The 17,751-nt window shown below is 40.9% G+C and overlaps 1 protein-coding gene across 1 annotated transcript in view; it reads left to right on the top strand.

Moving 5' to 3' along the window:
- The first annotated feature begins 218 nt into the window (after nt 1-218).
- LOC117443297 (FERM, ARHGEF and pleckstrin domain-containing protein 1-like) overlaps nt 219-17,751 on the top strand; it is a 29,838-nt gene continuing 12,305 nt past the window's right edge. Inside the window, exons 1-2 of the mRNA XM_034079266.1 lie at nt 219-465; nt 11,334-11,533. Of these exons, the coding sequence (XP_033935157.1) occupies nt 11,357-11,533 (177 nt within the window). The 5' untranslated portion in view covers nt 219-465; nt 11,334-11,356. The remainder of the gene's footprint in view (nt 466-11,333; nt 11,534-17,751) is intronic.

Raw genomic sequence — 17,751 nt, 5'->3', positions numbered from 1 at the left:
TCCTACATTTATTTATTTCTGTATTTCCTTATTCCTGTATATTAATGTATTACCGTATTTATTAATGTATTACTGTATATATTCATACATGCATGTATTTATTTATTTATACTTATGTCATGATCCGTCTTCCGTAAAAAACTCAAACCCTTTTACCTCCAAGCTGCATTTGCACCGTACCACCGTCTAGTGGAGCTGTTCACCCGCCATTGTGGCCCTTTCTCCCTGCCTTCCTCACACTGTAGGCGGTGTGGAGCTCTTTATTGTTCCAGGAGAAAAGCTCCATGCACGGTTTCCCCACATTTGTTGCAATGGCTACCGAGCAGAATCCACGTCCCACCTGAGAGGGAGCGGCTCGGCTGCACAAAAAGGACTAAAACCGAGCGAAACTTCCAGCACCGAGTGGGAAATAAAAGCTCTTTACTGAGGGACAATCTGTGGATCCTGAAGACAGAGAAGAGGGGGGTAAGGAAATCATGCTATCCGGGCTATACAGCGAGGTTACACGGTGTATATATAAACCTCACTTACTTGTGATTTAGCCACTCCGAATGAAACGAGTGTTCAATGAGATATCTTGAAGTGTAATCTCGCGTCCATTGCAGCCAGCCTGTTCATTTTCCTAATCGGCTGAGCTCCAGCTTTTACTGTAAGCTTAATCATAGACAAGGATCTCTAATAAAGTGCTTAAAACGTGAACACGCATCGCAACGTTTCTCGCGAACTTAACGCGTGGTTTCACATCTTTAACGTGGCGTTCACTTCGGCTGATGTTTGTTTTTATATCGTGGATTTTCATGTTGCTTTCATTTCCATTCACCAAACCTCACAATAGGCTTGTCATTGTCATCACATGCATATTAATGTTGAGCACACGCACACAGTCCGTCTCTTGGATGTGATCAGGTTGCTTTAGCCATAGCCTAAAGGATTACTCCGCTAACCTACATCCCGGGGCACGTGCACGCTGCTTTTAGTATAGTTTATTTCACTTAAAAAGCGGCTGCATGTTGTGGGTTCTGTCCCTCTTTCTAGGTTTGGTCATAAACACTGCCCATCATACCCCGGAGGATCCAAATGGCACCTCTGAGGTGACAAACAAACCTCCTTTCATTTATTGATCTCTTGGGGGCATGTGGTTCTTTTTGCACCGCCCCCATTTCAGAGTGAGGTCAGAGCACAGGGTCAGCTTTGTCTTAATGGCTGGTGGGCATGGGGGTTAACAAGATAGATCCATATCCTTTATTTACCCTTTATCTCTGGCTCTTCTAATCGTTAGTGTAAACTAATCTTTATCAGCGTGTTTAGGAAGGAGGTGTTTTTGGACCAATCGATAATGTAGATGTTGCTTCTTCGAATATAGTGTTGTTGTCAATCGATATATCATCCGTGACATTCTCTGTTCAAATCAATATCACACCTATACCACTTGGAGAATTGCTGTTCTTTCTTTTATTCACACACACACACACACACACACACACACACACACACACACACAGAATGGCAGAACAGATGGCAAACATTTCTAATTGACAGGAATATATTCACGACATTGCCCTTTTGCCAATTCTCTGTTTGAGTCAATATCACACCCATAACACTTGGAGAATTGGTGTAACACTCCCTTTCTTTTATTCTCTCACACACACACACACACACACACACTCCTGAGAGCAGTCGAGCAGCTTAATGGCTCGCCGGGTGCAGAGTGTCACTTTGATGAAACGTCGTACGAAGCTCAGCCCATCGACCTGTCGAGCCGCGTCGTGTTCCGGCCTTGATCTCGTGTCGGGTTGCAGCTGATATTTGGATTTGATCAGTCGCTCTTTATTTAATACGGTCCTCCTGGTGATGGAACACACGCAGGTAACGGATGAATATCGTCTCCGCACTCATTTGCATTTGAACCTTTTGATATTATCGTTCTTGACTTGTTTTTGGATTGTTTACTGACTTTGGGACTCACGCTGCATGATATGAGGCAGGGCTGCTCGTTGTTATGGCAACAATCATAATCTCCATTATTTGGGTCAATAATTGTAAATGCGATTATTCATTGACTTTAAAAACATCCATTTATTGGACTTTAAAACAAATACAAATAATCATTTGAACTTTTGAACTGTTGAAGCAGCTAATCAACGGAAAAACCAACATAAAATAAATTATACATTCATGTCTACATTTAAATAAATAATATCAAAATAATAATTACCAATAAACAAGATCAACAAACATGTTGCAGTGCACCGTCACAACGTGAAAACTCCTTAACATATAGCCAACATTTTGGTAAAACTATTCAACATATTCCACTCAGTCCACTTGATATCACGATTATTAAAAACGATTATCCATTGACTTTGAAAACATCGATTTATTGGAGAAAAAACATTTGAACAGTGTTTTTAACAGTTGGTTACCCTGAACTTTAAGTATAATTCAACGTTTTATTTTTCGATTACGTTGTTTTCGTAATCGTTGCAAGCCATAATCGTAATCGCGATTAAAATACGATTAATTGAGCAGCCCTACGATGAGGGTCATTTACTTAATGCACCCCTTCCCAACACGTGAATGTAGGATCTTTCCCAAGCGATAACAGATGGACTGGGAATAGCTGAGTCACTTTTTTCACATATTTTCTTATCATACCAATCCAAATTCTGTCTTTACAAAACAATAGACCTATTCCTGAACGACTCCCTCGGCTTTCTTGTATTATGAGATTCTAACGTCGTATAGACAACTGGTTCCAGCTTTTTAAATGTCTTTTAAACCAGTTTGCGTGAAGAAAACTGAATATATTTAGGGGTTTTGGTCAGAATTAAGGAGATATTGGTATTATAAATTACTTTTTAAAGTGGTAACTCTACAGATTAAGCCACGTTAGTTCAGCCCTGTGGGAGTGAAACCCACATATGTCCATCACATCCCTTTTTGTAGTTAAATTCTTCCTCTTTTAAATCACCATTTCTGTATTTCGGCATCGCTTTCAGTTTTATCCGCCGTTGCTCGTCAGGCCTGTTTCAAAACGGGCGAATGTTGCCTATTATGCAACACCAGGATCTACCCGGTTTATTTGAACTTCAACATATGTAAGTTTTCATTTGTTTGAATAATTCAAACCAGATTTGCCCTGTTACACATAAAGCCTTCTCTGTTGATGCACTTGTTTACACTTGCGCTCACATCCGATTCCCAGAGCCTGGCTTCCCTCTCTCAACTCTTGGGAAACTTTCAGCCAACACCAGTTCAAAGGCTGCGAAGAGGCCTCGTTCCCGTCGAGTTTTAAAGCTGGACGCTCCCACAGTGGCTTCCTTTGTGCCTGTGTGATCTGTATTCCTCTCCACTAACTCCATTAATAATCCCAGAAGAGCCCCGACGGAGGAGCTGATGAAACTCCGGCTGCCAAGTGTCTACTCTTTGGAGATAAAGCTGAATTATTCCATGTCTTGAATCAACCCGGTCACTTTTGATGCTAATACTTTTATGCAAAGGTGGGAAGTAGTACAAATACTTTGTTACTGTACTCAAGTACATTTTTCAGGTATCAGTACTTTACTCCACTACTTATTTTTCTGACGACTTTCTACTTCTTTCATGTTGAACTCAAATACCTGTACTTTCTACTTCTTACATGTTGAACACAAATACCTGTACTTTCTACTTCTTACATGTTGAACACAAATACCTGTACTTTCTACTTCTTACATGTTGAACACAAATACCTGTACTTTCTACTTCTTACATGTTGAACTCAAATACCTGTACTTTCTACTTCTTACATGTTGAACTCAAATACCTGTACTTTCTACTTCTTACATGTTGAACTCAAATACCTGTACTTTCTACTTCTTACATGTTGAACTCAAATACCTGTACTTTCTACTTCTTACATGTTGAACTCAAATACCTGTACTTTCTACTTCTTACATGTTGAACTCAAATACCTGTACTTTCTACTTCTTACATGTTGAACTCAAATACCTGTACTTTCTACTTCTTACATGTTGAACTCAAATACCTGTACTTTCTACTTCTCTCATGTTGAACTCAAATACCTGTACTTTCTACTTCTCACATGTTGAACTCAAATACCTGTACTTTCTACTTCTTACATGTTGAACTCAAATACCTGTACTTTCTACTTCTTACATGTTGAACTCAAATACCTGTACTTTCTACTTCTTACATTTTGAACTCAAATACCTGTACTTTCTACTTCTTACATTTTGAACACAAATACCTGTACTTTCTACTTCTCTCATGTTGAACACAAATACCTGTACTTTCTACTTCTTACATGTTGAACCCAAATACCTGTACTTTCTACTTCTTACATGTTGAACTCAAATACCTGTACTTTCTACTTCTTACATGTTGAACTCAAATACCTGTACTTTCTACTTCTTACATGTTGAACCCAAATACCTGTACTTTCTACTTCTTACATGTTGAACTCAAATACCTGTACTTTCTACTTCTTACATTTGAACACAAATACCTGTACTTTCTACTTCTCACATGTTGAACTCAAATACCTGTACTTTCTACTTCTTACATGTTGAACTCAAATACCTGTACTTTCTACTTCTTACATTTTGAACTCAAATACCTGTACTTTCTACTTCTTACATTTTGAACTCAAATACCTGTACTTTCTACTTCTCACATGTTGAACTCAAATACCTGTACTTTCTACTTCTTACATGTTGAACCAAATACCTGTACTTTCTACTTCTTACATGTTGAACTCAAATACCTGTACTTTCTACTTCTTACATGTTGAACCCAAATACCTGTACTTTCTACTTCTCACATGTTGAACTCAAATACCTGTACTTTCTACTTCTTACATGTTGAACTCAAATACCTGTACTTTCTACTTCTTACATGTTGAACTCAAATACCTGTACTTTCTACTTCTTACATGTTGAACTCAAATACTTGTACTTTCTACTTCTTACACTTTGAACCCAAATACCTGTACTTTCTACTTCTTACATGTTGAACTCAAATACTTGTACTTTCTACTTCTTACATGTTGAACTCAAATACTTGTACTTTCTACTTCTTACACTTTGAACCCAAATACCTGTACTTTCTACTTCTTACATGTTGAACTCAAATACTTGTACTTTCTACTTCTTACATGTTGAACTCAAATACCTGTACTTTCTACTTCTCACATGTTGAACTCAAATACCTGTACTTTCTACTTCTTATCTTACATGTTGAACTCAAATACCTGTACTTTCTACTTCTTATCTTACATGTTGAACCCAAATACCTGTACTTTCTATTTCTTATCTTACATGTTGAACTCAAATACCTGTACTTTCTACTTCTTACATGTTGAACCCAAATACCTGTACTTTCTACTTCTCACATGTTGAACTCAAATACCTGTACTTTCTACTTCTTACATGTTGAACTAAAATACCTGTACTTTCTACTTCTTACATGTTGAACTCAAATACCTGTACTTTCTACTTCTTACATGTTGAACTCAAATACTTGTACTTTCTACTTCTTACACTTTGAACCCAAATACCTGTACTTTCTACTTCTTACATGTTGAACTCAAATACTTGTACTTTCTACTTCTTACATGTTGAACTCAAATACTTGTACTTTCTACTTCTTACATGTTGAACTCAAATACCTGTACTTTCTACTTCTCACATGTTGAACTCAAATACCTGTACTTTCTACTTCTTACATGTTGAACACAAATACTTGTACTTTCTACTTCTTACATGTTGAACTCAAATACTTGTACTTTCTACTTCTTACATGTTGAACTCAAATACCTGTACTTTCTACTTCTCACATGTTGAACTCAAATACCTGTACTTTCTACTTCTTACATGTTGAACTCAAATACTTGTACTTTCTACTTCTTACACTTTGAACCCAAATACCTGTACTTTCTACTTCTTACATGTTGAACTCAAATACTTGTACTTTCTACTTCTTACATGTTGAACTCAAATACTTGTACTTTCTACTTCTTACATGTTGAACTCAAATACTTGTACTTTCTACTTCTTACATGTTGAACTCAAATACCTGTACTTTCTACTTCTCACATGTTGAACTCAAATACCTGTACTTTCTACTTCTTACATGTTGAACCCAAATACCTGTACTTTCTACTTCTTACATGTTGAACACAAATACCTGTACTTTCTACTTCTTACATGTTGAACACAAATACCTGTACTTTCTACTTCTTACATTTTGAACACAAATACCTGTACTTTCTACTTCTCACATGTTGAACACAAATACCTGTACTTTCTACTTCTCACATGTTGAACACAAATACCTGTACTTTCTACTTCTCACATGTTGAACACAAATACCTGTACTTTCTACTTCTCACATGTTGAACTCAAATACCTGTACTTTCTACTTCTTACATGTTGAACTCAAATACCTGTACTTTCTACTTCTCACATGTTGAACTCAAATACCTGTACTTTCTACTTCTCACATGTTGAACTCAAATACCTGTACTTTCTACTTCTCTCATGTTGAACCCAAATACCTGTACTTTCTACTTCTCACATGTTGAACTCAAATACCTGTACTTTCTACTTCTTACATGTTGAACTCAAATACCTGTACTTTCTACTTCTTACATGTTGAACTCAAATACCTGTACTTTCTACTTCTCACATGTTGAACTCAAATACCTGTACTTTCTACTTCTCTACATGTTGAACCCAAATACCTGTACTTTCTACTTCTCACATGTTGAACTCAAATACCTGTACTTTCTACTTCTCACATGTTGAACTCAAATACCTGTACTTTCTACTTCTCACATGTTGAACTCAAATACCTGTACTTTCTACTTCTCTACATGTTGAACCCAAATACCTGTACTTTCTACTTCTCACATGTTGAACACAAATACCTGTACTTTCTACTTCTCACATGTTGAACTCAAATACCTGTACTTTCTACTTCTCACATGTTGAACTCAAATACCTGTACTTTCTACTTCTTACATGTTGAACTCAAATACCTGTACTTTCTACTTCTTACATGTTGAACTCAAATACCTGTACTTTCTACTTCTCACATGTTGAACACAAATACCTGTACTTTCTACTTCTCACATGTTGAACTCAAATACCTGTACTTTCTACTTCTCACATGTTGAACTCAAATACCTGTACTTTCTACTTCTTACATGTTGAACTCAAATACCTGTACTTTCTACTTCTTACATGTTGAACTCAAATACCTGTACTTTCTACTTCTCACATGTTGAACTCAAATACCTGTACTTTCTACTTCTCTACATGTTGAACCAAATACCTGTACTTTCTACTTCTCACATGTTGAACTCAAATACCTGTACTTTCTACTTCTCACATGTTGAACTCAAATACCTGTACTTTCTACTTCTCACATGTTGAACTCAAATACCTGTACTTTCTACTTCTCTACATGTTGAACCAAATACCTGTACTTTCTACTTCTCACATGTTGAACACAAATACCTGTACTTTCTACTTCTCACATGTTGAACTCAAATACCTGTACTTTCTACTTCTCACATGTTGAACTCAAATACCTGTACTTTCTACTTCTTACATGTTGAACTCAAATACCTGTACTTTCTACTTCTCACATGTTGAACTCAAATACCTGTACTTTCTACTTCTTACATGTTGAACTCAAATACCTGTACTTTCTACTTCTTACATGTTGAACTCAAATACCTGTACTTTCTACTTCTCTACATGTTGAACTCAAATACCTGTACTTTCTACTTCTTACATGTTGAACTCAAATACCTGTACTTTCTACTTCTTACATGTTGAACTCAAATACCTGTACTTTCTACTTCTTACATGTTGAACTCAAATACCTGTACTTTCTACTTCTCACATGTTGAACACAAATACCTGTACTTTCTACTTCTCACATGTTGAACACAAATACCTGTACTTTCTACTTCTCACATGTTGAACACAAATACCTGTACTTTCTACTTCTCACATGTTGAACACAAATACCTGTACTTTCTACTTCTTACATGTTGAACTCAAATACCTGTACTTTCTACTTCTCTCATGTTTACATGTTGAACTCAAATACCTGTACTTTCTACTTCTTACATGTTGAACTCAAATACCTGTACTTTCTACTTCTTACATGTTGAACTCAAATACCTGTACTTTCTACTTCTCACATGTTGAACTCAAATACCTGTACTTTCTACTTCTCACATGTTGAACTCATGTTGAATGTGTGTTGGTGCGTGGTCATTATTCTTTAGAGTCACTGCGTGCCTATTGTTGGAACACGATCCGTGTATCCATCACTTCCTGGTCTTCTCTAAAGAAGAGGGACCAATGGAAACGTTGTCATGTTGCCGTTGTTCAGCATGGAAACATTCATTAGCTAACAATGACATTACTGTTCTATTAATATAAAGGGAGGTCAGGTACTCTTTAAAGCAGCTGCTAGCTATGGGTACTTTTTACTGAAGTACACTTCAAAGTTCTTTACTTTGACTTGAGTTAAGAAGTTTAGTCAGTACTTCTACTTTCACCAGAGTATTTTTAAACACGAGTATCTGTACTTCTACTTGAGTACAGGATGTGTGTACTTCTGCCATCTCTGCTTTGATGTAGCTTGATGTTGGAAAACTATACTATCCACTCTGTACTCTTACTATAGTTGCTGTTTTATGTTTGTGGTTTTAAAACACGCTCTGAAATTAACCCGACATGCTGCTTGAATGATGAGTGAGTGCAGAGAGGCTGACGACGTGCAACTAACCAACACTTCTGTTGCACAGTATGATCTGCTGGCGGGGTAATTGGCACCTTGTTGTGAGTGAATAACGAGGCCGTGTTTTGCTTTGAGAGACACAAAGGCAGTAGGGTTTCACGACAGAGGTAACACTTCTTCTTTTTGTAAAGCTTGACTTTGGACGATACCAATAAACAACCCATAACCGTGTTCAGTGCATCGGGGAAGTAGGGCATCAGAACAAAAGGCTTTCCCCACAGGTGTAACGAGTAACTTGAATGTCAGGTCCTTTTTTTATTGTCCGGTCACTTACCCAGTTTCCAGGTCCAGCTTTTGTTGGTTTGCAGGTGGAGGGATTAGTCCAAGGTGGGGTGTTGAATTCAGTTCTCACGTTGGAACACGAGGTGTGAAAGAGAGAGGCGGAAATACGGATTATTACACATGTTTGAGGGCCATATATCTTTGTGATGCAGGAAAGAGAGCACTTTCATTCAGGGGTCAGAGGTCACATACCCTGGAGCCTGTAGACATGTGCCATATCCGGGGCCTCTTCTGTTGCACTCTGCCTATCTGAAGACCCTGCTGTCGGGTTAGATATATTTTCACCTCGGAAATAATTGCCTTTTTAATGTACACACTTCTTATCCCGAATGCCCAAATAGAGCCGTGAAGATGCCTCTCTCGGCTCGCTGCTCGGAGATTATTATTTTCTTTTCTTGATGAACGTTTTCAGCCCCTTTCCCTAAAAGACGACGGTGCACAGCGCCTTCACCGATGAGTCACTTAACTTCCTGTCTTTCAGAGAAATGACCATAAAGATAGTCTCTACGAAACACCACAAAGTATACAGCAGCTTTCATTCTCCAGATGCGGGCGGAGGAAGCTGGGAGACTTGTAATCATCTGTGTTGAAATATGGACTTTAATGAGGATGCTCGGGAGAGGAGGATTTGAACATGTGACTACGGAGAAAGATCTAAGGACCGCCCAATGGGTCCCTAATGACGTATTGATGTATCGACAAAGCGATAATGGCCAAATGTGTCCGAACCAAGGAGGGATTTAATTATCACCGTGTTGTACGTACGCCTCCCATTGCTTCCCATAGACACCGGTGTGTTGGTGTGTTGGCACAATTCGTCCCTGCGTTGCCCACTGACTGAAAACATTCCTCCGCCCCGATGTCACCAACCATCTGACGGGATATTTATTGTCTGAGGTTGAGGTTTATCAAGGGTGGGATGGAGGTGGGCGAGTCTGAGAGAAAAGAGAGGAGGGGGGGGGGGGGAGTGTCTCCGCCTCCATCTTTTGTGTGCTTTCAGACCGCATCTCATCTGCTTTGATTCGTGTCTGAACTGGTCTTGAAACAGCGCAGTGTGTGTGTGTGTGTGTGTGTGTGGCAACGTGTGTGTGTGTGTGTGTGTGTGTGTGTTTCGCTGCTGTAGTCTGTGCTTTAAATGCAGTCATGTCATCATCCTGACCTATAAAGGAAGACTAAATGTCTCGGTGGTTTTTTCCTACATTGTGCAAGGCCACTTTAATCGAGACTGAATAAACGTCAGCGCATTTCTATTTTCTAATCAAACACAATGTTTTCCGTGTTGGGAATGTATTCCAACAGACGCTCGAATGTAGTTTTCCACATTTATTGACACTGACACCGGAAAGCTACTCTGTTTTCTGAGAGAACGAACCTTTTATTGTATTTCTTTCTCAAAATGTTTTTTTATCTCAAAATGCATTCTGTTCAACTACAGGAACTCCTTATAAGGAAATTGTGTACATGTAAGCACCCCACACAGGATGCGATGCTCTTTAGGATGTGAGGGAATGCTGGATCCTTACGGCTTCAAAAGGGCCTGTTTTCAGGAGAGCAGAATACCTCAAATCACAGACTCAACAGATTGTTGGCTTGAAGCGCATAGAAAGACACTGAACCCCACATGTTGAGTAAGGCCAGTGTATTAGTAAAGCTCTGTGCTTAAGAGCATTAAGAAATAGTGCATCAGAAACACATTATGAAATGGCATTCAAAAACAGTCGAGACGAATAAAAAAAACTATTTTTCTACGTTCTTGCACTATTTTATCGGTTTTATTTGTTCCATGTCATATATACTGTACTTGTCGGACTATAAAGCGCACCTGCATATAAGCCGCAGCAGCTACATTGTCCGTCTGTCTTGCTCTCGTTCTGTCTCTCGGTTCCACTTTTACTTTGGCGTGCTACCTGTCTCACTCTTTTCCGGCCTCCAGCTTTTCCTGCTGGAGCCCGCCGCTTAAAGGTGGCGGGCGCGGACCGGTCCTAGAGCCCGTAGTGTTAAAGGTGGTTAATTGTACCTGTAAAATCCATAGATTTAGGAGGGTCCCTAGTGGCCGTTAGCTGTACAAAAAAAATGGGGGAAAAAGTTGCGGCTTATAGTCCGAAAAGTACGGTATATATATATATATATATGTGTTGCACTGTTGGAGGAGCCTGTGACATATCTACTCTGTAGCTACCGTGCAAGTGACAATAGAGCCTTGACTTGAATCTGTAATTGAATCGTAGGCAGCATCCTGACCGCCGTCATCATGGTGGAACCGGCGGAGAGGCCGTCTGCAGCCGGACAGAGGCTGAGCGCGCCGGATAGCTTTGGGATTTCAACGTTGGAGCCTGGCCACCGTCCTCCTGCTCAGACTCCTCCAGGAAGACAGGTGTCCATCCGGGTCCAAATGCTCGACGACACGCAGGAAGTCTTCGAGATATCGGTGAGTTGTTGTTGTTGTTGCAAGAGTACAGAAATAATCCTCTCTGCACAAGATAAGAGATGTACAATTGGGTTTTAAGGATAGTTCACGATGCTCCATGTACCTTTTAGCCATATCCACTTTATGGGGCAGACAGGAAGTGGGATACAAACCAGCTTCCTGTCCAAACACACCACACCTCTCTCCCAGCCTCTGCTTTTCAAACGGCTGGTCCAATGCTAACCAGTCTCTCTCTCGTGATGCTGTCATGCTTTGTGATAAGCGGTCCTCTCTCGTGTGTCACTGTCTTCCCGTCACTATGGCCTTTATCCCTCTCATTTGCTTAGTCCCACACACACACACACACCCGTGTTCTGTGTGGAGGTCAGTCTTCACCGTCATCCGGCTTCTTAAGTATTTGCATGTGTTTTGAATCCTTGTGTGCTCGATGTGAGAGAGTCTGTTTGGATAAAGGCGTCCTCTGAGAGCAGCTTTAATGAAGTCGGTGCAGCCGTGCACCGGTGCGTCTTCTCCGGTGCGTGTGTTTTCACAATTAATGGCCGCAGCAAATTGACAAGAGAGCTTGGTTCTTGTGCCGGTGATTTGCATTCAGAAACCCCCAGACGCTGTATTATTATTATTATCAGCTTGGTTGTTTCGTGATGATGATTAATTTCCTCAGTCGCTTTTCTAAAACATCCAGATCCAGGAGCCCTAATTGGCTCTTGTGGAAAATGCCAGGAATGCATGTGGTTGTCAGTGCCTCGGGACGTGTCGGTTTGACAGACGACTCTACGTGTGTGTGTGTGTGTGTGTGTGTGTGTGTGTGTGTGTGTGTGTGTGTGTGTGTGTGTGTGTGTGTGTGTGTGTGTGTGTGTGTGTGTGTGTGTGTGTGTGTGTGTGTGTGTGTGTGTGTGTGTGTGTGTGTGTGTGTGTGTGTGTGTGTGTGTGTGTGTGTGTGTGTGTGTGTGTGTGTGTGTGTGTGTGTGTGTGTGTGTGTGTGTGTGTGTGTGTGTGTGTGTGTGTGTGTGTGTGTGTGTGTGTGTGTGTGTGTGTGTGTGTGTGTGTGTGTGTGTGTGTGAATAAATAAAATGCATTATTATTATTATCATGACAGGGATTCCTTCCCCTTTTCAGACAAATAACAGCGCACACACACGCACACAACACATACATGAAATGTCCTATTTCTGTGGAACATCTTTAGACGTCACGGCTCAATCAACAGTTGAGGGAAAAAAGGCATCAGCTGACAGCAGTGGGAACACAACAAATAGAACTATTGCACACACACACACACACACACACACACACACACACACGCACACGCACGCACACACACTCTTGTTCCAGGCTGAGATCCTTTCGTTGCAAAATGGGAACCAGCAGAGGACCAGACTGGGCATGATAACAGCATGATGGGAGACGGATGGAAGGGAACGAGAGCTGAGGAGAAGAAGCCTTGAAAGTGAACCAGGCAAATAAATGGCTTATCGGTGAAATAAGGGAGGCATTGTCTCTAAAGCTTGACTAAAACAAAGTGTCTTTCTCCTGCTACAGTGCCTGCCGTTGTGTTTGTGCAGAAGGTGTAGTCGAACGTGTGAATGGAAAGATAAGCCTGCAGCTCACACGAACGCTGGCACTGGAACCGGGCATTTTGTCAACACGGGGAGGAGAGCGCTGAAGGCCAGATCAGAAAAAGGGCCGCTATCATTTTCAGGTTCACATGTTGTGTCTCCGCGCTTTAATGTTCAAAAAGCCCTTTATTGTTCTCATGCTGCTGCACCTCTTTTCACCCTCTGTCTGAAACCAGAGCCCAGTCTGCTCTGATTGGTTAGCTGGACGGCTCTGTCGCGTTTCCACTGCAGGCCTCGCTCGGTTTGGTTAGGCCTTATTAGGCCCGACTCACGCTGCGCTTCCATTACAGTGTAGGAACTGGGGTAGTTACCATAGTAACGCAGTGTAGGCGGAGCCGTGACGTCATCTTCAATGAGCGCCCCAGAAAACAACACAGCCGTTAGCTGTTAGCCCTCAGCGCTCACAGCTCCTCATATCTGTTCAGAAACTAGACAGAAGTGAAACCAGTCCAACTAGACAGAAGTGAAACCAGTCCAAACCACAGACTGCCTGTGTCATGGAGGATACAGTCGCTGCTTTATTTATGTCTGTAGGCCGTTGTTGTGAGTGTGGACGGTCGGAGCATATATAACGTTAGCTTAGCTGATCTCCATTCAGAAAACACGCATTTTAAAAGGTGTTTCTCTGCCGTCTGTCTGCAGACTCGTCAAAGCATTAATTCATGGTTTTTACTAACCGGTATCAGTGTGTTGTTACTTCGGCATTTAGAAACGTGTATTACAATTAAATCACGGTCTAATATGTTCATCTTGTTGTAGTTGTAGCCCCCTTGCCAGCGATTCTCTCTCTTTAGCATGCTCAGCCCGACTCAGCCCGGTTGTTCCTGGCCCGAGAACCACGATTTAGTCGGGCCAGAAAAGCTGTGAATTAGGACCCGCTAGCCGGTGCTAGGCCAAGTGGAAACGCAGAGCTACCCGCTGCAGTGGAAACGCGCCATTAGAGATGTCCCTTTGAAAGACCATCATTCATCCTCAAAGTTTAGTGCCCTTTTTGACATTTCTGGTGTTTATAAAATCAGCTGTTTCCTCAGGCTCTGTCGGGAACACAGGACAGACTCTATTAGCCAGATTCCCCTGAGAGGTAACGTGGAATCCATTATCCAGAGAGTTGTAACCCTCTGTCATTAGAGGCTCGAAACCACTCGAATCTAATGCAGCTTTTTCCTCTCATGGAAAGGCTGTTCTGCTTCCGACCGTAGATCACATCGTAAAGCTTTTCTTTTGTATCTTGATTATTTATTGTCATGTGTCTTTTCCTCTTAGCTGACGTTGAGAAAAATGTACATTGTTTGAGTATACATGACATTAATTAAACATTGCAGAAAGACCTTGGCACACACACACACACACACACACACACACACACACACACACACACACACACACACACACACACACACACACACACACTTGGAGACTTCATTATTGATGTGGAAGTGTGTGTGTGTCGTCACTAACTCCCACCTGGTGAATAATTGAAGGTAGAGAGGATGTGTGTGTGTGTGTGTGTGTGTGTGTGTGTGTGTGTGTGTGTGTGTGAAGTATGTGTTACTGATTTACTTTTAGTTGGTTTCACCCGTCTTTGATGTCATTCAGTGAAGCCATAAGCCATGCCTTTTTGTGGATTCTTACACATGTTTCTTTAACTCTGCACTGGCCCAGATTTACAGTTTTTTAAATTTGTTTAATCTGCAGTGTTTACTTGTATGTCAGAGAGAAACGTGATTTCCATCATGAGGTCAAAGCATCAAGCAAAGGAGCCATGTTGGTTTTTGTGGTGGAAAATCTAAAAACACAGTAACATATGACTCCATTTTACTACACCTACTACACGTGTTGTTTCTATACCAAGAGCAGTGTCATGACTTAAAGTTGAAGGCAAGTGTGCTTCCTTTGTTTATCTATCAGTGGTGTTTAATATTATTCTTGTCTGACATGCTTACTTGACCCTAATCCAGCAAGACCATCCAATATATACACAAATCGACCCTGAATTTCTCAGAGGGTGTCGGGATTTAAAAACCGATATCAGGAGAGGTTTTGTGTGTGTGTGTGTGTGTGTGTGTGTGTGTGTGTGTGTTGTAAGCCTGTTCAGGTGCAATAAGATCCCTCTGAGGTTTTGATTGCATGCTTTATGATCCGCTTGACCTTGTGTGTGTGTGTGGGAATAAAGGAGGAAAAGATACAGGGGCTACAGGGTGGAGGGTTATGAGGATTAGATCCACTTTACAGACAACATCATTTGATAAACCACCTGTCCCTTAGGGGCTTTGATAGATGAGCTACAAGTCCCCTGCCATATTATACACACACACACACACACACACACGCGCGCTAACTCTTTAGCTCCATTGTGCAGCCGCTGACATTTCAAATTGATCGGCCTTTGTGCTGTCTGCCAACGTGGGAGTAAATGATACATGTGCTTATGAGCTTATATTAAACCATCTGGGAGCTTTTATTTTGAAACACAGCTTCTATAGAGACTCTAAAAAGGCCAAGTTAGCATCTGGGAGCTTTTATTTTGAAAACACAGCTTCTATAGAGACTCTAAAAAGGCCAAGTTAGCATCTATGCGCTTTTATTTTGAAATCACAGCTTCTATAGAGACCCTGTTTAGCTCAATATACCATGTAGGAGCTTTTATATTGAAAACCCAGCTTCCATAGAGACCATGTTAAGCTCAAGATACCAACTGGGAGCTTTTATTTTGGAAACCCAGCTTCTATAGAGACTATTAAAAGGCCAAGTTAGCATCTGGGAGCTTTTATTTTGAAAACCCAGCTTCTATAGAGACTCTAAAAAGGCCAAGTTAGCATCTGGGAGCTTTTATTTTGAAAACCCAGCTTCTATAGAGACCATGTTAAGCTCAAGATACCAACTGGGAGCTTTTATTTTGAAAACCCAGCTTCTATAGAGACTATTAAAAGGCCAAGTTAGCATCTATGAGCTTTTATTTTGAAATCCCAGCTTCTATAGAGACCCTGTTTAGCTCAATATACCATCTAGGAGCTTTTATTTTGAAAACCCAGTTTATATAGAGACCCTGTAAAGCTCAGGATACAATCTGGGAGCTTTTATTTTGAAAACCCAGCTTATATAGAGACCCTGTAAAGCTCAGGATACCACTTGGGAGCTTTTATTTTGAAAACCCAGCTTCTATAGAGACCCTGTAAAGCTCAATATACCATCTGGGAGCTTTTATTTTGAAAACCCAGCTTCTATAGAGACCCTGTAAAGCTCAATATACCATGTAGGAGCTTTTATTTTGAAAACCCAGCTTCTATAGAGACCCTGTTAAGCTCAATATACCATCTAGGAGCTTTTATTTTGAAAACCCAGTTTATATAGAGACCCTGTAAAGCTCAGGATACAATCTGGGAGCTTTTATTTTGAAAACCCAGCTTCTATAGAGACCCTGTTAAGCTCAATATACCATCTCTGGGAGCTTTTATTTTGAAAACCCAGCCTCTAGCCCAACCTCCACAGCTGAAACCTTAGCTGTTGTACCCCAAACAAGAGGAAATTAGTTTGTGATGCATCTGTGAATTAGGATGCACAGAACCAGACGGCTACGATTCTGTCCGGACTAAAAGCCCCCGAGTTATTTTCTAAGCTTTGAGAAGAGCAACACACTTTTTACAAGAGTCAGCTGAAACCTTCAAATTGAATTTGGAGTTGTTTGTCCGTCCTCTCCCGCAGTATTTGGCCCTGAGGCATGTTATTTCCACCATTTGCGTCTCTTTTTATTGAGTTATATCTACCATGGAGAGGGGGAAGATAAGATACGAGACGCTTGGAGCCAAACTATGATTGTGTTTCTGTATGACTCCTACAGTTGGCAGCCGCGGGTTGCATGTGTGGGTAGAGCCAAGGTGATGTTTAAGGATTGTAAACGTGGTTATTTCAGGGTGAGGCTCGCACGCCGGCTTTGTGATCTCCGCAGGCTTTATGGCACTTTGTGACGGCATGGCGGAGACTTCTTCTTTCCCCCAACACCCGCTTTCTTCTGGTCTTTCAAGTAATCTCTCCACGTTGGCTTTCTTGGAGGCTTTACAGAACCAACAGTAGCTTTGGCAGGCCTCGTTCATCATCGTCCGCAGAGACCTGCTGCGCGTGTGTGTTGACGGGTGTGTGTTGAAACCCCCCGATGTCTTCTCAATCCAACACAGTAACATACTAAACCGATATGGGCTCACAAGGGTCGCATTAAAGCATGGATGTGTGAGTGTATAGGCCAATGTGAACATGCTGCAACCTGCCCTGCAATTCAACTGAGTCTTAAGACCAGTTAATTCCAGTGCTATTAAAATAAATATTTGATTAGATTTGCTGATGTAATATCCTCCCAGTCATGAATGTCTCATTTATGGGAACAGGGAAGGGCTGAATAATGTATTGTTTACTTAATCATTTAAATACATCTCCACAGAACGGCAGTATGAAAACGTGGCATTTGAAACTTGACCTCCTGCTCGACCGTCATTCTGATTTATTATCTAGGCACTGCGGTCCTGTTAAGCTTTCATTTTGAAAACCCAGCTTCTATAGAGACCCTGAAAAGAAAAAGTTGGCATCTGAGAGCTTTTATTTTGAAAACCC

The sequence above is a fragment of the Pseudochaenichthys georgianus genome, unplaced genomic scaffold (assembly GCF_902827115.2).
Source record: "Pseudochaenichthys georgianus unplaced genomic scaffold, fPseGeo1.2 scaffold_578_arrow_ctg1, whole genome shotgun sequence".
NCBI lineage: Eukaryota > Metazoa > Chordata > Actinopteri > Perciformes > Channichthyidae > Pseudochaenichthys > Pseudochaenichthys georgianus.
The sequence above is the reverse complement of the archived record's forward strand: the minus strand, read 5'-3'. Positions and strand labels throughout refer to the sequence as shown.